Genomic DNA, 21440 nt, shown 5'->3' with positions numbered 1-21440 from the left:
GTGCTTTCTTAGAATGCTTAATTAAAGTTGAATTCTAGTGACTAGCACTGCTTCTCAAGGCACTGACAAATTTCATTAGTATATTTTTCCTTTAAGGTTTGTAGAATATTTTTAGCTGAATTTTAATTCGGAAAGCAGTGAAAATGCTTGGAAGAGCAAACATTTTAGGCTATTATTCATAGGCATTCAGCGTTTTACTCTTAATCAGTTGATGAGTGTTATGATTTTAAGATCTGGAATAAATAGTGGAAGTGAGAATTGAGGAATGGGTATGACCTCACAAGATATTTCAAAGGAAAAATTAAAAAGATTTGGTAACAGTTTTTTAAAAGGGTATCCCCTAATATTAGCACATTGTCACACTTTTTGGTTGGGAATAAGAAATTATAAAATTAATATTATCATTCCCTTTTAAGAGCGAGTAAATAGATTCAGTGTAACATGTACAATATGGAGTTAATTGATGGAGCAAAAAATATATAAGCTGGTTACTTAGTTATATTAGTAAAAATAACCTTTATAGTTTATGTAACCTGAAAATTAGTGCTGAAAGAAGTTTTAAGTCAGGGAAAAATATTTATGCTTTTGGCCTATTTTTATATTTAAGGATCATCAGTGGGAAGCAGTCACTGTGCCTGAGGAAAAAGTTCAGATGTATAGCACTGAAGGTACTAAACTTTAAACTTTTTTGTGATTCTTCTTGATTCTTGTCATATGGAATCTCATCTAATCTGAGATAGCAAAATAGACTAGTGAAAACAAAACCAACATTTTCAGGTATTCATACTCATGAATTCATCAAATTTCCTACCCCACATTTTCTCTGTAATCTCCCAGCTCCCTCCTGTTCTTATTTCTTTTCTACAAGCCATGGTTAGTCAGTCTGACTACTCTCTTGTCAATATTTTCAAGGCTTTTGCATTTCTACCCTATTTGCTTGACTAAATCCAAGTATCTAGTTTCTTCACACCTGTAAAGAAAACTGCATTCCACTGTTGGACAGAATCATACAATTTGGCAGACATATATTAAGACACTTTAGCTGTTTCAATAGACATGTAGTGATATTTCTTTATGGTTTTATTTTCATTTTCCTAATGACCAGTGACATTGAACACTTTTCATGCGTGTGCTTATGGGCTATTCATATATCTTCCTTTATGAAGCATCTTTTTAAATACTTTATTCATTTTTTTTACTAGACTGTCTTTTTTATTATTGAGGTTCAATAGTTCTTATATATACTGGATGGCAATCCTTTGGCAGGTATGTTTTGGTGTTTTCGGTGGTAGGTCTGTTCTTTAAGTCTATATCTTGCTTACTCATTTTCTTAATTGTTTCTTTGGTGAACAGAAGTTTTTAAATTTGAAGTTCACTTGATCAGATTTTTTTCTTTTATGGTTCTTTCAAAGGCCTATTCCTAATCTACAAAGGTGTTTTTCTGTAAATACTATATGGTTTTAGCTTTTGTGTTTATTATTATGACCCACTTCATATTAATATTTGGTTATGGAATTATTCAGGAATTGAGGTTCATTTTTGTCTAGATATGCAGTTATTCCAGCATTATTTGCTAACATGGGTTTCTTTCTTCTATTGGATTTTTCTTTGATTCTCTGTCAAAGATTATTTGGCTCTATAAGAATGGGCCTATTCCTTGGTATTCTAATCTATTCCTTTGATCTAGTTACATTCCTTCTGCTAGTACCACAATGTTTTGATTATTGTATATTTATGGTTAGTCTTAACTTAAGCTAGTATAAGTCTTCCAACATTGGGGGTTGTTTTCAAGATTGTTTTGTAAGCAGAAAGTCTTTTGAATATCCATATGATTTGTAGAATTTGTTAATCATTACTTCAAAAAGCCTGCTGGAATTTGGATTGGGTTGTAGGTAGATAGGGGGAGAAATATCACATTAAATAGTTAGTTTAGAAATATGGTATATCTCTCCATTTATCTATGTTTTTGATTTTACTAACTGTTTTGCAGTTTTCATTATGTAAGTCTTGGAGGTCTTTTGACATAGTATTCACTCTTATGTCATTGTAAATATTATTGACCTTTAATTTAACTTCCAAATATTTTATACTAGTGCACAATTTATATTTTGAATATTTGGCTTGTATCCTACAACCTTGCCAAGCTTGTACTAGACTGTTAAAGCTTGCTAGAACTGTTTAGTTCTAGCACTTGTAGTATGGATTCCTGAGGATATTCTAGTAAGTCATGGTATCTTTAAATAGAAATATAGTTTTATTTCTTTCTTCTATTTCCTTTTCTCTCTTCCTTTTTTTCTTTATTGCAATCTAGCAAGTATCCAGTACAATATTAAAATGGCCATCTTTTTCTACTTCCTGATATTGGCTAGGGGAAAAAATGTAATATTTTACTGGTAAAAGTCTGATGTTAGCTGAAGCGTTTTTGTGAATACCCTTTATCAGGCTGAGGAAGCTGATGTGTTTGTTTTCATGGGCGTATTTGCACATGAAACCATCATGGCAATCCAAGTTAATAACATGTCCATCAACCCCAAATTTCTTTGTGCTCCTTTTAATCCATTCCTTCTGTTAACTTACCCCTAAGCAATCACTGATGTTTTCCTCACCACATATAAATTTACATTTTCTAGAATTTACATGAAAGGAATCATATTATATAGCAATTTTTGTCTGGTTAATTTCTTTCAAAATATCTTTAGATTCAAGAGTTTATTCTTTTTTATTGGTGGGTGGTTTTTTCTATTGTATGGATATACTTCAATTTGCTAATCCATGTGCTGTCACCTGTTGGACATTTAGAATGTTCCCAGTGTTATAAAATGCAGCTGTAAATATGTATAATTATCTGTGTTGACGTAAGCTTTTATTTCTTTTTTAGTAAAAAATACAGTGGTTGTTTTATACCATAGGCATATGCTTAGGAAACTTTCAAAGTTTGGCCAAAGTGATTTTACCTGTTTAAAAGTTTCAATACTCATGTATAAGAGTTCCAGTTGCTCTACATCCTTGCCAGTACTTCAGTTGGTCAGTCCTACTTTCTTGCATTACTTCTCTGGCAGTAAGAACTTTTATTCATTGTTAATAGAAATTATGAGAGCAACCATCTTTGCATAATTTCTGGTATTGGAAGAGAGAGAGAAGTATTCACTTTTCTCACTATGAATGATTTCATGGTGTCTTAGTCTGTTTCCTATTGCTATAACAAAATGTCTGCAACTGGATTATGTATAAAGAAAACAGATTCATGTTAGCTCAAAGTCCTTGGAGGCTGGAAAGCTGAAGATCAACTGACTGTATCTGGTCAGCATCTGGCAAGGGCCTCCCAGTGGAAGGCAGAAGGAATCATGTGGCAAAAGAAGCAAGAGAAACTGAGGAAGTCAAGCTGATTTTTATAACACTCTGCTCTGGCAGTGCTGTGAGAGTGAGCTCACTCATGGGGCACACATTAATCCTTTCACAAGTGCTTAGTTTTCAGGAGTCTTATCACTTCCCACCAGGACCCACTGCCCAGCATTGCTGCATTGAGAAATTAAGTTTCAACATGAGTTTGGTGGGGACCAACCATATTCAAATCATAGGATATTTTAACATTTTCATATATGTCCTCTATGTTTAAATGAATTTTATCTTTTAGTCAGTCTTTAAAAAGATTTCATATAATAATCTGCTGAAACAAGTCATTTCTAGGACTTTGCCTATTTCTATTTTCTATTTAACATGCTATAATTGTTTTAAAGACCATAAAGTATCTACTGTTACACCTGAATCATCTTTGGGTCTTCATCTAAGGCCTCTTGTTTCCTGTCTTTATCAGTCATATATTATTGTGTCTTTGCATATCAAGTAACTTTATGATAGATACTGTGTATAAAAGAACCATAGCAGCTCCAGATGGTTCTTCCACCAGAGAAGATTTCCTCTTTCTTCTTAGGCAGAGAAGTACTGATCATTTTAATCATGAATGATGCTAGCCCATGTTTGGTTTTAGTTTTAGTGGGTTTACTCTGTGTCTTACTTGCTTTCCTTCTTCAGGTGGTGGTTTTAATCTCTTGATTATGAACCTTCCAGGTTTCTTCTTCTGAACCTGAGATACTTTGGGAGATACAGTTTTGCCTTTTAGAAGCTTCTAAGCCAGCCTGCCAACCACTCAGTCCAAAAGCTAGCAAAGGTTCTGACAGGGAAACTATGTGCTTAAAGTCAGCCTGTTTCAGGCACTGCTTTGTACCTAAGCCAGTGAGGCTATTGAATAATTACTTGTTCCTTTTTAAATTTTTGATTAACACTTAGACTTATATGTATTCATGAGGTATAATATGATATTTCTGCACATGTATACAATGGAAGTCCAACCAGAGAAATTAGGCAAGATAAGCCTAATAGGTCTTTTAAGGAGCTTCTGTCAATATCCCTGTGTTGCCCAAAAAGTAGAGAAATTCTGTATATTTCCATTTTCATATATGTTATATTTTCTCTCTTTCAGTGCCTCTTTTCTCTCTTTCTGGAATATATAAATGGGTCACGAAACCAACTTGGATCTTATGTCTTCTTCAAGCACTCTCTTTTTTCATTCATAGCCAACATATTTTTTACTCTTCTCTTCTACCAATTTCTATTCTTATTGAAGTCTGTTGTACTGAAAAAATTCCACTGTCAAGGTAATAATGAATCCTTCTACAATTAAAATCAGTATACATAACTTTAGCCCTTAGACCTCTTCCCCCCACATTTGACATTGATGACCACAATTTATTTTTTAAATATTTTTCTAATTTTTCATCTGAGCTCCAAATGCAGATGTGAGTACAAGTATTAAACTTGGATATTTTCACAAATATCTAAAGGCCATTTATAAACTAAACTCATAATCTTATCCTAAAGAGCCCCTCCTTTGTTTCCTAGCAAATGGTATGATGATCTGTTAGGTTCCCCAAATATAGAAGCCATTAGTCATTGTTTTTTCCTACCAATTAATAACTTTCCATGTTCATTCATTTCTACCTCTCAATGCCTTTTGAATTTGTCCTTTCCTCCTTTGTTCCATATTTGATTAACACAAAGTAAATCATGAGGTTGCTTGTATAAAAAAATTAAGCTCTTTAGTCACATATTAAAATATTTTTTAAATGACATCATAGGATAAAGCATGTTATTATATATTCATAATTATCACATACTGGAATCCCATGGTAATATCTTGTTATGTTAGAAAAGCCTGACATGTTGACATCCATAAATACTTGGATTTCATAACAAGCAACAAGCAGGAAGTTTTCTGGAATTTCAGTAATATTTCTGACTAATTAAAAAGCAAAGCAAACCATGGTATTGTCTAGGCAGTTGGTCAGAGCAAATGCCAGAAATTTCAACAAAGTAATAAAAAATATAAATATCAATAAATCCCTATATATATAGATGAATCTTTGTATCAAGTATTCAGCAAAATCATAAATTTGATGTAATTCTAATGCCATGTGCATGCAAAGAATGAAAGCAAATGCATTTAATATACATAGCAAGCTACAGAAAAAATCAAATGCATGTCAAAGGGAAAACCTTAAATATTATAAATACATTAATATCATTAAATATAATTTTTTAAACCACCTAAAATTTCATCTTTGAAACATGAAAATTTGTTATTGTCAAACCTACATGATTTTTGTAAACTACTGCACTACTGACTTTTAGTTAGAAACTCTTACACAACTACCTTAAATCAATTAATAGTTCTTGGTACCAACAGAAGGCATTACTGAGGAAATTTCAGGACCATATATGTGCAAAAGAAAAGCATTTTTTGTTTGAGAAATCCTCATAAGAATCAGAGAATTTCATAGTCAGTAGAGACTATGTCCCCTTAGACATGGCGTATCCTGGAGAGCTTTTTCAGATGTAGAGATAAATTTTCCTACTTTGTGTGGTCCTTCTCCCTCGCAATATTTTCTTCCTGACCTGAAGTATACTTTTTTCTTTTATTTTTTAACTCATTTTATTAACATAATAGTTGTATAGAGGAATACATTGTGATGTTTATATATGTGCTTACAATACATCTTAGTTAGATTTACCTCCTGCACCATTCTCCCTTATTCCCTTCCCCTTTTCTTAGAACAGTTTCAACAGGTTTCATTCTTATTTTCATACGTGAATGCAAGATAATCCACCATATTTACCATTATGTCTACCTCCCTACTACTGGTACCCATCCCTGGAGAAGACCTTATTTTACCATCCTATCTCTCATTTTCTAAAAAGTATATGTTGATAGTCTAAAAAGGTTTTGCTGTGGTATTTCAGGCTTATATATATATTATGCCTTAATCAAATTAACCCCCTCCCGTTACTTACTCTCTTTCACCATGCTCCCCAATATAATGCAGTATATTATGCCGTTTCAGTATTTTTCTTTTTTTGGAAAAGTTTGTTAATAAATCTTTTTTATTAGTATTTAATCATTTTTTGAGGGGTAGGGGATTCAGAGTGACAATTCTGATTAGGCTTATATTGTACATTACATTGCTGCCTTCGTTTCTTCCCCTCAACCTGCTCCCCGCCCCACCTAAAGCAATTGCAACAGGTTTCTTTGTTCTATTTCGTACAGGTATATGAAGTCCATCAACCATATACCCTTAATCTCCTTTATTCACCCTCCCTACTCCCACACTCACACTATACCTATTTTACAGTCTTGCCTTTCATTATTAATATTTAAGTTAATGTTTGAAGGGGTTTCTTAATGTTCCCCACTGTGGGTATACTTTACTTTGGTCCATTCAGCCCCTTCCATTACTTTCCCATACACCTTTACCTCCCCCCCCCCGCCATTTTTCAGCAGTTTTCAGTACATATCCTTACATCCTCTACCTTCACAAATGTTATATTTTACAATATTATTCATTCTTTAACATGTTCTTTCCTTCTCCCACCTTCCGTAGTCCCCTCAGACAGACCCACTAATGCAACCTTGTTCTCTCACTCATTATATTTATATATGTTTGTATGTATTTATATATTTAACTTACAGGTCTAGCTTCCACATATGAGGGAAAACATAAGACTTTTTGAGCCAGGCTCACTGCACTTAACATAATGTTTTCCAGTTCCATCTGTTTACCTGCAAACAAAATAATTTCATTCTTTTTTATGGATTAATAAAACTCCATTGTGTATATATACCACATTTTCTTAATTTATTCACCAGTTATGGGGCATTTGGGCTGTTTCCAAAGTTTGGCTATTGTGAATAGTGCTTTAATAAACATGAATGGGAAGTGACTATCATATGCTGGAGCACATTCCTTTGGATACTTACCCAGGAGTGGTAACCCTGGATCATAAAGAAGTTCTGTTTTTAGTTTTTTGAGGGACCTCCATACTGCTTTCCATAGTGATTGCACTAATTTACGTTCCCACCAACAGTGTAGAAGTGTTCCTTTCCTCACATCCTCACTAGAATTTATTGTTGTTTATTACTGATGATCGCCATTTTGACTGGGATGAGGTAGAATCTCAGTATTGTTTTGATTTGCATTTGCTTTATGGCCTAAGATGCTGAGCATTTCTTCATATGTTTATTGGACATTTTTACTTCTTCATTTGAGAATTGTCTTTTCAGTTCATTTGCCCATTTATTCCATGGGTTGTTGATTCTTTAAGAGGTTAGATTTTTGAGCTCTCTGTATATTCTGGTTATTAATTCCTTGTCAGATGATCCCAAAATATGCATTGAAGAAAAGATATCCTCTTCAACAAATGGAGCTGGGGAAACTGGATTTTCGCCTGCAGAATACTGAAACTAGATCCCAGTCTCTCACTTTGTATTAGCATCAGTTCAAAGTGGATTAAAGATCTTAATGTAAGATCTGAAATGGTAAAATTACTCTGGGAAGAAATAGGGAACATGCTGGACTACATAGGCATAGATAATAACTTTATGAATGAACTCTAATAGCTCAGCAATTAAGAGAAAGGACTGGCAAATGGGACTGCACGAACTAAAAAGTTTCTGCACAGCAAAGGAAACAGTCACCAGACTGAAGAGATAGAATGGGAGAAAATCTTTCCCAAAGTATACTTTGTGGGTAGGTGTGGAGACTTCTCATTCAACAGTAGGCACCCTTGGTAGTAAGACAGGAGAATGGTGGCCCCTGATGCTGGAACTTTAATCATGATACAGGCAAGTTAATTGGGTGCTAGGTAGTTTTTTGGTAACTTTTCTGGGGGATAGAGTATAATCATTTCTTATAGATTGGCATTTATAGTATTTTCTTTTCACTTTATTGATAAATTGATTGACAATAAAGACTATCCTTCTCACCTCACACTTTCGTGACACTTAAGTTTCATCTAATGTTATTGTTTAATAGCAATATATTTATAACAACTGTAGGTTTACTAGAAATGTTTGAATAGATGCTTATGTCCAAGTATTGTAATTATATAGAATTTAAATTATTTACCTTTGTCTTTTTAAAATTAAAAAAATAACTTTCTTAAATGTGTTAAAAGAATATTTTATTAAGAATCTGTTAGAAGCTAGGCACTGGTGGCTCATGCCTATAATCCTAGCTACTCAGAAGGTGGAGATCAGAAGGATTGAGGTTCAGAGCCAACTCTGGGCAAATAGTTCAAAAGACCCTATCTCAAAAAAAAAAATCACAAAAAAGTGCTGGTGGAGTGGCTCAAGGTAAAGGCCTTGAGTTCAAGCCCTAGTAAAGAATCTGTTAGAGTACAAAACCTATTCTGGGTTCTATTTCATTATTTATGGAATAATTTTGTAATTTTTATTGATCAGGACACAGTCTTTGAAAGGTAGGTTGATTTGTTTACATAGGTAGAATTGGAATTGATTAAACACTGTTCAATTCTAAAGGTTTGGATTTTGATTCAAGTAAGTTTAATGTGCTGCATGTTTTTATTTATGCTTATAGAATGGTACCATAGAAATTGATATAAACTAATCATTGTGTTTTTTTAATACAGTGAGAGAATCAAAGAAGCTACTGACTATAATTCTGAAAAATATAGTAAAAATTAGTAAAAGAGAAGGGAAAGAATTGTTTTTGTATTTTGATGCATCATTAGAAATCACTAATGTGGCTCAAAAACTTTTTGGTGCACATAAATACAGGGTAAGTTTTTAAACTTTTTTAAAATAAATATTTACTGTAGTTTTAGTTCTGGAAAACCAGTTTGAGGTTATAAGTTTCCTTGCTTTTTTTTCCATTCTAGAGAATTCTTAAAATAACATTGGTTCTTTACATTTGTTCTATGGAATAGTCATCAGCTTGTTAGCCATACCTTTTGAGATGCCTAGAAAGTATCTCAGGTAACAGAATTGGTAACAGCTGTTTAGAACATTTGATGAATTCCTTCCATGTGTCTAAAAAGTAAAATGAGACAAAGCAAGATTATTAAAAGTCATGAGAATTACAGAAATGATAACTCAGAATAAGGAAGTAATTGGTGTAGGGAAAATTAATTAAAGAAATAGAAGGAAGAGAATGTTCTTTAAGAATCAGGTTTGAAGGTAAGGAGTTATTGTAGAGATGGTGCTTGAAAAGGTCTTTGAAGTTAAAGAATAGAATTTAAGTAATATGCTTTCGATGATTGTGGAAGTTATTATAGCCAGATCTGTTTAACTGAAAATATAAAGAGGCAATTTATGGGATGTTTTAGGGTGATATTCTTTGGATAAGTTTGGATAGTGTAAAAAGATTATGTTGAAGAACAGAGGGGAACTCTTCCTGTACAAGGACCAAAATGGCAAGCTAAGGAGACTAGTTAGTTAGCAGGAAGAAATTGAAGGTTCTGAGATAGGTGTTTATATATGCAAAGTAATAATTTGAGATAATTTGACAATTGTTGGAGAAAACAGGAAATAATTGCATTGTATTGAAAGAAAATGAAATTTTCATCATTTTGAATTAATTAAATTTTAGGAATTTACCAGGAAACAAGGTATTTCAGTTGCCAAAACATCTGTGCATATACTTTTTGATGCAAGTGGATCACAGGTATGTGTGTCTCTGACTTACTTGGCTTTTATCATTGGACTGCGTTTAACAGTTTAAAAAAAAGCAATGAACTTGCCATTGAAGGGTGAATATCTGTAAATCATAGTCTCAGTATAAATGTTACTGTATTAAAGCGTCTGCTTTACTTACTAATGAAAAATTTAGTACAGAGAATAGAGAGTTACTGATAAATACCAACATTAGTAACTTTAAAAATTAGAAAAATGTCTTTTCACTAGTAGCAAAGCCTGTTTGCAAAAGAGGATACTTTTTGTTGGGTCACTTTATAAAAATTAGACCAGGGATAGAAGGAAGCCAACAACTGTTAATGTGAAATGAAGTAGGAACTTTATTGAGACTTACAATAATTTTTGAGAACTTTCTGTGATTTTCAGTAGGGTTTTCTATATTTTCCAACAGATTCTAGTACCAGAAAGTCAGTTCTCTCCAGTTGAAGAAGAACCTCTTAGTTTAAAAGAAAAATCTAACCCCAAAAAGGAAATTGCAAAATACATCAAAAGCAGTAGAGAAGAGGACAAAAAATATAGTCAAGTTGAGGTAAATATGGTGTCAAAATAGTTGTTTATAAAACTGCTACCATAGATTAGATTATTGCCTTATATAAATACAAAAACCCATTTAGAGTTTTATATGAATAGCCTGGAAAAATTGCATTTCAATTCTCCCCCACATCTTTTGCAAATGCAAACAAAAGAATATAGCATTTTATCAAAATAAGTATATGTGTCAATAAGACAAGGTATACTATACAATTGTAAATTACAAATTAGAGATCTATAGAAGAATAGCTTCCATTGTTTCCATTCTATCCGTCTTTGCTTTGGTATAATGTAGACTACAAATTTATAATGTTCTATTTATTTGCATGCGAAAGAAAGCAGTGTTAAGTTCTTTTTCCTCCTCAATTGAAGACCTTCTGCAGGCCATATCTAGTAGAATCATTTCTCAGCCTTATTTTCCATACTTGGCTTTCTTAAGGTCCTCTCTTTATTCAACTTCTCTTTTAGCGTCCTGTTTCTCCTCCAGCTTCTCTTCTCTATTAAAGATATTTCTCTCCCCATCTTTTTATAGATTTACTTTAAAAGCTTGATATCTGGCTTTCTGAACATCTCATTGCCTTCTTCCTTGCAGAGATTCTTTAATGTGCATAATTTGAGCTCTCAAAATGTAGAATTCCCTTCACAGTTCTATGGCTGCATCTCTACTTTTCTTAAAGTTCCTCTTACATGTCTCTTCAAATCATTTTTCTGAAGTCTTACCTAAAACTTTATTTTTTGCCTCATTTCTGCATCTGTTTGTGTGTTTCTGTAGTACTACCAATGATATTTCTGTCAATATGCTTGATTCCAGCCTGTTCTCCTTACATATCTATAACCCAGGTACTAATGATTGTCCTTTCATAGTATCTCTCACATACTTTCTTCCTTATTCCTTTACCTTTACTTACCTCAGCACACCTAGGTTAACATAGTAGCCTCCTAATTGGTCTTTCAGACCTTTACTTCATCAGCTGAGCTACCCCTGGTACACCAATGATTTTTCTTATATATCAGTATCCTCATATTCTTTTGCTCAAAAACTTTAATTATCTCTATATTTACCCCACTTACTGAGTAAATTTTGACTCAGCTGCTTAATTTAGTTTTACTCTATCTAAAATCATAGTGCATATTCTCCACTTTAGTAAAGTTGTTTGCTTTACTTCTCTTTGCATGCCATGCTTATTCTTGCTTCTAGACTTTCATTTATATTGTTTATTCCTTGTTTTAATTTTCACTCATTTAAAACATACTTACATATGCAAGTCTCAGTTAATTTTCTTCATGGAATGTTTTCTATTTCACTTTTTATTAATCTTTCATCTTTAGGCAATTATAACTCTCACAGGCTCTTCCATACATTTTGACATGTTTATGTGACTGTTTTCTCCTTTATCCTGTGTCCTCAACTAAATTTATAATAATATCTTTTATTTCCCCTAGATAATTAGATTATAACAGCTAGTTTGGGTACTTTTATAAATATATCAGAATCATGTTGGGTACTTACTAAAAATGCTGATTATTAAACACACCTTAAATCTTTTGAATCATAACCTCTAAGAAAGGCTTTAAGCAACCTAAAATGTGGAAAACATCACACTATTGTTAATGTATACTGTATTTTTACTTAAGTTTAACTGTTCGAGGCACGTATGTGAATAAGTAACTTTTAAGGTCTCATTCACTGTGCCAACAAGAACTGCAGTTTCTTTAAGAAGAATCTGGTTCCGAAGCTTTTTTCAATTAACTTAAAAAGAGAAAAGCGTTTCTCTTTTTCCTCCCCACCCTGCCCTACATCCCTATCCACAACTCCCATCATTTTCCCTCTCTCATTTAGAAGAAGGTTCCTTTTTATAAAACAGCTCTTCTGTGCCTCTATTTAGTATGTCACCATATATATCCCTTTATATGGACCCTCTGAAATTCCTGTCCCCTGTGGTCTCTACTTCTATTTATATACTTTAGTAATGCTTTTTTCTTTTTACTACTGTTATAGATTACTTTAGGATGATGTGGGAAAATACAAGTCTTTATTTCATCCTCATGAAATAGAATATGAGATTGCAAGTACTTGATTAGCTAAACTCAGTATCTATAAAATATTTCCCACCAGGATCCAAAAGTACTGTATTGCATAAGCTGAGACAGTCTATAAATATTCTTTAAAACAGTATTTCTTACTTGTTTTAGCTACTTATTCATTGCCACACATAAGAAGTCAGCCTAAAACACAGAAATTTCTGCACATTGTGTTTTATTTTTTTTAAAGATGTCTTCTGCATACAATAAAGGCAAAATGTTGAGTAAAATTATAGGATACTTAATTTTAAGAGAGAATGTGTGCTTACTGTGATTGTTTCTCATGGTTTAAGATAACTACTCCTAGCAAAAGAAAAATGTCTGAAGCATCAATGATTGTTGCTGGTGGAGAGAGATACTCTGCGAGAAGTCCATTACTTTTAATCAACACATGTAAGTTCTACAGTCTTAAAAGATTTTTAATAAGTATTATATTTTAAAAGAGGCATGTTTAAATTCTGTACCTAATTGACCTAGAGGATAAGTTAAGGAGGTAAAAATAGATAAAAATGTGAATCAAATTTCTTCTGTTGGGAAGAAAGAAGCTTATAATGGATATTGACATATAAACAGTTTTCAAAATATTAATAATGTATTAATAGCTTATAATAATTTAAGAAGGACTAAGCATAACATAGTAGTTAAAAAGAGCACTGAATTAATAATTAGGTGTTTGGGGCTTAGTTCCTCACTCCCAGGGTTGTATTTTGCACAGAATATCCTCTAGCTAAGTTTAGAACCAGGTTTTTTTTTTTCTATAACATGGATCTAAAATGTTTATTTCATCAGTTTGTTTAAAGTATTAAGTAAAAATCATTCATTCAACAAAGAATCTTGTGAAACATTTAAACAGTGCTTGGCACATACTAAAAGTTAAAAGTAAAATGATGGATGTTGCATGCTAGTTATTTTAAATAAAGTCTTAGTGTTTATGACAATTTAATATTGACATTCCATTCCAAAACTCTAGTTGCCTGTTGGGTAATTGCCCAATGCATGACATTCCTCAAATTTAATAAGTCCACAATTTAGTTTTTCTACCCTCCCTTGACAAGTTTCTTCCAATTCCTGCCTTGTTTAATGGCATCATGCTCACTTATTTGTCTAAGCTAGAAACCTGGGAACCATCTTAAAACTTTCCTTTTTATCCTCCTCATCTGAATTACCTTTCTTACCTAAAAAGTACCTCAGTAAAAGAAAAATACCCAGCTGACTTTGGTCCTCCTTTTAGCAACACCACAAGAAAGAAAAATTAAGCCACCTCTTCAAGTGATAAGTTCTGCAGAAAAAGTTGGTATTTTTAAAACATCAGAAAATGGAGTGGATAACACCATATCCCTTAAATCTGGACCATCTGAAGGAAGTCGTAAAGGAAATAACATAGACAAAGTAAGTAAACTTTGAAAGTGTTTTTAAAATAAATTAATATCATGGTATTATAGAGATACATATTGAGCTAACTTTGCAAATACCATCTTACTTGGTTTACAAATTTAGATTTTTTTCTAGGTATTATTTATTGCCCTCTAAAGTGGGGAACATTCTGGCATATGACTCATTTACTGTATTTGCAATGAAACTTAACGAGACATCTATTAACTATAACTCCAGTTTCCACATTTGTTAGGAGGAATGAATGTGCTACCATTATTTAGTTTATTATACAAATTAATGTCTTTTTTAATACAAATTTGTGGAGTAAATATGAAAAATAGCTAAAGTGAGGTAAGATATCTTGGGCTAGACAGTATATTTTTCTGATAGTGATGACAGATTTTTATTTGATCTGGGTAAAATATGAATAGTGGCTGTGGAAAGAGGGCAGCTTGCTGCAGGCAAGAAATTAGCTGGGCATGGAATGGAGGGTTGGCTCAAGTGGTAGAGTGCCTGCCTAGCAAGTTCAAGGCCCTGAGTTCAAGCCCCATACTTCCCCCCCCCCCAAAAAAGTTACCTGGGTAATGACAAAACATTTTAAATAATTTAATACTTCATAATTTCCAGCTGTTCTTTGTACTTAGGGAAAAGACAGAATAGAGATGCAGGTTACAGAAATCAGTAGCAAGAGGAGTTATGCCATGGAGATTCTAGAAGTTGTCAGTAGTAAATGAAAATTGAATTATTATTCTAGCTATGGATAGAACTAGAAGTTTTTGAATTTTCTGCCTTCTTGATTGCAGTAAAAGTTATTTTCTTGTGTTTTAGAATAGAATGAACATAACATTTATGAAATAGATACAGGTACTATCCAACTTTCATAGCAAGGCAGACTTATATTTTTAATCCTTAATACTCTGTTAAAAGTTGTTTTTATATAATATCTTGATTGAAGTTTACATTAACATGTTCCCCGTGTTCATAGCATATCAAAGCTGATAAAGTTGCAGAAAAGACAGAAAAAGAGGACATTGAATTCCCAAACCCAAATGACAGTAAGCACATTTTGGTTTAATTTTAGTCACTTAAAAATAGGGGGTGGGGAGAGAGAGCCAGGAAAGAGAAAAAGAACTTCTCTCTATAATTCTCTTTACCTCCTGGTTTTCGTTGATGTGAGAAAGAGATTTATAATTAATATGTTCAGCTTTGTATGAGGAAATTTGAGATTATTCAGAAATAGAATACAGCCTCTGCTCCCAGATAAATTTGGGTCTGAAAGGGAGGAGGTGACGGTGATAAATTTGTTCACCCCAGTGTGTGAGCCTTTGTAGAATTCTGTTAGCCCCCATGTCATTCTGCCAGGACATGAAAATACTATCATTTTGTTTTATTTAGACGAACTCCAGGATGCTATTCCTGATTCACAGGCAGTGGGAAAGATAGATAAACCTGGGTGAGTATGAGAATATATACATGAGATATTCATAACATATGTTCATGTTTTTATCTTTTAACATTGACTAGAACATATTTAAAGGAAAAGGCTTTTATATTATTAGAATGTAATGTTAGTTACAGCATTAATAATCTCTTAAGCATTATTATGATAACCACAGTGGGGAATAGTCTATCCTTTTTCTCCATATCAACCAGCATAACTTTGCTCAGGTTTTGAGAATTAAAGTGAATACGATTTTTAAAATAATAAAGTATGAATGTGAATTTAACTAAGTTTAAGTTCACAGTTGATTGTGTTAAGATTTGTAATGTGATTAGGTAGATATCTAAGTAGTAGCACTGATGTTTTTTAATCTGATCAATTATATAATAAATTTTAATTTTTATCATGACTTAAGAGAATATTCCCATAATTTGTTTTCAACAAACATTGACTAAGTAAAACAAGATCTTGAAATTCATGTAATAATGTTTTATAATGTTAAGCAAATGAATTTATTTTTTAGGTTACCTGGTGTTTTAGACATCTGTGGAAATAAAATGCACTCCAAATGGGCATGCTGGACACCTGTAACAACTATTAAACTGTGTAATAACCAAAGAGCAAGTACTTTATCAGGAGACACATTTAATCAAGGTGAAACATAATTTTATCTATATTTAATAGTACTTCAGTGGAACAGTAATGTCCTCAAATGTCCAACAAACACTTTAGTAAATTTTGGATATTATCAATTCATTCATTTCATAAGAATTAATTTCTCTCACTAGATATTGGTGTCAACAAAAAACATACTAAACAAAAATCACCCTCATTGATATCTGATGATGATTCTGAAGAAACAGGAAAGATGAAGTACAAGACAGAAATAGTGGAGCAGAACAGAATGGATGAAGCAGAAGAAGTTTGCAAAAGAAGCAATCAGCAACAAAATCATCCTAGATGTGCGGGGCAGAGAGGTACTGAAAATGCCAAGCAGAGTGATTGGCATATTGAATCTGAAACTACTTTTAAGTCAGTTCTCCTAAATAAGACGACAGAAGAATCTCTGATCTATAGGAAGAAATACATATTGTCAAAAGATGTGAACACTGCTGTTTGTGATAAAAGCCCTTCTAGAAAAGCTGTGAAAAGTCATGCAAAATCAGGGAAACAACTGTCTTCTGAACTTAATGCCTGGGATTTGAGACAAAAAACAATGGTGAGCTTTCAGCATATTTTGATTTCTACATATCCTTAAGACACCTACTTGGTAACATAAGAGAGTGAATGAAATACACTTGATTGGTTGCTTGTCTTGTTCTTTAATTTAGTGCCTAGACACTGGGAATGAGTTCCTCATCAGACTTTTCACTTGCCTCTCCCTAATCCCAGCCCTCATAGAGCAGTACTTGGCACATATCAGGCCTGTAAATGCATATAGAATAAATGAGCCTTACAGTTCCTTTTTTTTTTTTTTTTTGGTGGGATTGGGGTTTGAACCCAGGGTTTTGTGCTTGCAAGGCAGGTGCTCTATTGCTTGAGCCACATCTCAAGTCCATTTTGTTCTGGTTACTTTGGAGCTAGGAGTGTGACTTAAGTGATAGAATGCCTGCCTAGCAACTGCTACATCCTAAGTTCAAACCTCACCACCACCAAAAACATTTTAAAATGTTCTCTGAGGTATTTGACACAGCAACAAAAAGTCTCAACTAACAAAACACCTCCTCTAAGCCATTTGCTGATTTTTAAAAAATCAACTTCCTATTTTCAAACTTCTTTTCATTCCTTGACAGTATTTTTTCCTGCCAATTCTGTAGATCACTCTCTCTCAAAGTAGTCTTCTGTCTGACATTGTCTTTCCATGTATTAGATCAGCACAAAAAAATAGCATCTCTGTATTTCAATGATTAAGACTTCCTAAGCTGGCTCCAGTTATTCTGGAAGAATAATTTTAGAGGAGATCTGTTTTTGTTACATTTTTATCAAGCCAAGTAATCCATGCCTTCACTCTATAATACCAAGATGGGACAGTAAGTGATAAGTTACTCCTTATTAATAAAAACATACAGACTTCAAAATGACTAAAATACTATAATTTATGTCTATTTTACATTTTTTAAAAATATGTATGCCTGATACTCAGAAAAAAATAAATATAAAATTAGGAGACCTCATATCTTTGAGTATTGTTAGAATTTTTAAGTTAAGTTTTCTAAAATTATACTGATAGAATATTCTTACTTTGCAGTCCTTTTATTTTTTGAAGTTTTAATAGGCTTTATTTTTAGAAATATTAAATGTTTACAAAAATTAATTAACAGGACAGATATATCTCGTATACTCCCTTATCCATTTCCAGCTTTACTAACATCTTATATTAGTGTGGCATATTTGTTAGAATTTATGCATCACCTTGAAACATCATGATTATTAGCTAACATCCATAGTTTATACTAGAGTACAGTCTTTGTGTTATATATTTAGTGTACTTTGACAAATACGTGGTAACATATCCACCACTACAATATTAAACAAAGTGGTTTCTAAAATTTATCTGTGTACTACCTATTTATTTTCCCTATCAAACTCCTGGAAACCACTATTCTTTTTATCATCTCCATAGTTTTATCTTTTCCAGAGTATCATACAGTTGGATTTTTATAATAGATAGTCTTTTCAGATTGACTTCTCACATTACTAGATGCGTTAAAGGTTTCTCCATGTCTTTCTATGCCTTAATTGCTCATTTCTTTTTAGCGCTGAATAATACTGCATTGTATGGATTTCTAACGAGATTTGTTTTCACACATCGAAGCACATCTTAGTTGCTTCCATGTATTGACTGTCATGAATAAAGCTAGCTGCTATAAACATTTGTATGCAGGTTTTGGTGTAGTTTTCAACTCATTTGGCAAACAAACCACAGAGAACTTGGTTGCTGGATAGTATGATAACCATACATTTAGTTTTGTAATGAAAAAAAGCTACTGTCTTCCAAAGTAGCTCTACCATTTTGCCTGCCCAGAAGCAGTAAATGAGAATTCTTACTGATCTACATCCTTGCCAGGATTTAATGTTGTCAGTGTTTTGAAATTTAGATATTCTAATTGGTGTGTAGAGGTGTTTCAGTTTGCAATTTCCTAATAAAAAGATATTGGTCATCTTTTTGTATTTCTGCCATCTGATAAGCATATCTTCTTTGGTGAATTCTCTGTTAAGATCCTTTGCCCATTTGAAAATTTTCTTATTTTTATGTTATTATTGTTTATTGGTGGTACTGGGATTTGAACACAGGGCCTCACACTTGCTAGGCAGGCTTACTACCATTTGAACCATGCCTCTAGCTCATTCTTTTTAAATTTCTGAGTTTTAAGAGTCCTCTGTATATTTTGGATACAACTCCATCATCATATGTGTTTTGAAAAATTTTCTCCCACTGCATGTCTTGTTTCATTCTCTAAATAGTGTCTTTTTTTTCCACAGAGCACAAGTTTTTAATTTTAATAAAGTCCTACTTAGTTTTTTCATAATTTGTGCTTTTGATCTTCCTTATAAAAAGGCACTCTCCAAGATCCCTTAGATTTTCTTTTATTTCATCTTCTAGGAGTATTATTGTTTGTAGTTTATATTTAGCCTGAGATCCATTTTAATTTTAGTGAAAAGTTTAAGGTCTGTTTGTTACATGGATGTTCAGTTTATTTCAACACCAGATGTCAAAAAGACTATTCTTTCAACATTGAATTACCTTTGTTCCTTTGTCAAAGATTAGTTGACTATATTTGTGTAGGTCTATTTCTGGGCTCTTTATTCTGCCCATTGATCTTCTGTGTTGCTATCAGCACACAGTCTTGATTACTGGAGCTTTTAATAAGTCTTGAAGGAAAGTACTATCAGTTCTCTGACATTTTATTCTTCAGTATTCTTTTACCTTTTCTGGATTTTGCTATTCCGTATAAACTTGAGAATAAGTTTATTGATAACCACAAAATAGTTTGCTGGGATTTCACTGGGATTGTATTACATCTATAGATAAAGTTAGGAAAAACTAACCCTCTGACAATGTACAGCTTCTTATACCTATACATGGAACATCTCTCCATTGATTTAGGTTTCCCTTGACTTTTTTCATCAGTGTTATGTAAATTTTTCTCATGTACATGTTTTATTAGATTTATACCTATCATTTCATTTGTGGAGTTGCTAATGTAAATCATATTGTGTTTTTAATTTCATTGCTGGTTTATAAGAAAGTGATGGACTTTTGTACATTAACCTTACATCTTGCAATCATGCTGTAACTGTTTATTGGTTTTAGCAGGATTTTGTTTTTAATTTTTTGGGATTTTGTACAGAGGCAATGAAGCCATCCATGAGCAAAGTTTTATTTCTTCCTTTACTATAAATGGATGGATAGATGTAAATTTTTGTCTTATTTAATTAGCTACAATTTCTGTTACTGTCCTGAAAAAGAATGCTGTGAGGGAACACCCTTGCCTTGTTCTTATCTTAGCAGGAAAGGATCTAGTTTCTTGCCATTTAAGTATATGGCTAAATGTAATTTTTTAAAGATAGATATGTTAGTCAGCTTTTCTGTTAAAGGGGGAAATACTTATTTCAGCTCACAGTTTTAGGGGTTTCAGTTCATGGCACCTTGGCCCCATTGCTGTGGGCTTGTGTAGAGGCAGAACATAATGCATCATCAATGGAATGCATGATAGAGGAAAGCTGTTCACCCCATGGCAGCCAGGGAGCAGAAAAATGGAAAAGAGGAGACCGAGGACAAGATACACCCATCAAATTCATGCCCCCAGTGATCTGATTCCTCCACATAGGCCTCACCTCATAAAAGCTCATTTGACTGTGAACTCATCAATGGATGGAAGCCATCGACGAAGTTCTCAATAGTACCACTGGGTGTAGAGTCAGGGATACTTCATATCCAGACCATAGACATTTTTTAATTAAGTTGAAGAAGTTCCCCTACATTCCTAGGTTGCTGAGAGTTTTTATTATTAATGAGTATTGGATTTTTTCAAATGCTTCTTATGCATCTATTATAGGATTTTTTCCTTTAGCCTGTTGATCTAAATGTCTTACATGAACTGATTTTCAAAAGTTGCATTAGCCTTGCATATCAGGAATAAATACCACTTGGTCCTAGTACATAATTCTTTTTATACATAGTAGATTTTTATACATTGTAGGATTTACTAGCATTGTATTAAGATTTTTTGCATCTGTGTTCCTGAGAGATACTGGTCTATGATTTTCTTTCGTTATAATGTCTTTGGTTTTGGGATTAAGGTGATACTAACCTCATAGGATGAGGGAAGTATTTCCTCTGCTTAGAAAGTAGAGAATTGGTATAATTTCTTCATTAAATGCTTGATAGAATTCACCAGTGAACCCATCTGGGCCTGGTGCTTTTTGTTTTGTAAGGTTAATCCGTTCCATTTCTTTAACATATAGGCATATTCAGATAATCTGTTCATCTTTTGGCCAAGCTTTGGTAAATTGTATCCTTTAAGGAATTGATCTTTTTCATCTGGGTTGTCAAATTTGTGGATATGAAGTTCATAATACTCATTTATTATTATTTTAATGTTTGTTCGATCAGGAGGGAAGATCTCATTACAGATAGGAGTGATTGCTGTCTTCTCTTCTTTTATATTCTTCCTCAGCTAATCTAGCTACAGATTTATCAATTTTATTGATCTTTTCAAATGTCTGGTTTTATCTGAAAGTATTTTATTCTCATGTATAGTAACTTTTCAATTTCTCTACAAAGTGTCTTTAAGGTTCTAAATGTGAAAAGATATCCTGAGTGGTTTTAATGCTTTATAAAGCCCAAACTTATTAAGTAATTTCTGCCCCCTTATTTTATTTAATAGAACCAGATTTTTCTTAAATTTTCTTTCAGCCTTTATTTTCCTTTGATAGTTAATGGGAAAAGATTCATAGTAACTT

General features: G+C 32.8%; 1 protein-coding gene across 1 annotated transcript in view; it reads left to right on the top strand.

Moving 5' to 3' along the window:
• Positions 1 to 21440, top strand: part of Sycp2 (synaptonemal complex protein 2) — a 51490-nt gene that overhangs the window by 8650 nt on the left and 21400 nt on the right. Inside the window, exons 10-19 of the mRNA XM_074075044.1 lie at positions 608 to 668; positions 8983 to 9131; positions 9942 to 10016; positions 10437 to 10574; positions 12952 to 13051; positions 13890 to 14047; positions 15018 to 15087; positions 15428 to 15485; positions 15997 to 16127; positions 16262 to 16692. Coding sequence (XP_073931145.1) covers positions 608 to 668; positions 8983 to 9131; positions 9942 to 10016; positions 10437 to 10574; positions 12952 to 13051; positions 13890 to 14047; positions 15018 to 15087; positions 15428 to 15485; positions 15997 to 16127; positions 16262 to 16692 — 1371 coding nt within the window. The remainder of the gene's footprint in view (positions 1 to 607; positions 669 to 8982; positions 9132 to 9941; positions 10017 to 10436; positions 10575 to 12951; positions 13052 to 13889; positions 14048 to 15017; positions 15088 to 15427; positions 15486 to 15996; positions 16128 to 16261; positions 16693 to 21440) is intronic.

This window comes from Castor canadensis, chromosome 5 (genome assembly GCF_047511655.1).
Source record: "Castor canadensis chromosome 5, mCasCan1.hap1v2, whole genome shotgun sequence".
In the NCBI taxonomy this organism is placed as follows: domain Eukaryota; kingdom Metazoa; phylum Chordata; class Mammalia; order Rodentia; family Castoridae; genus Castor; species Castor canadensis.
Note: the sequence above shows the minus strand (reverse complement) of the source record. Positions and strands in the feature narration are given on the sequence as shown.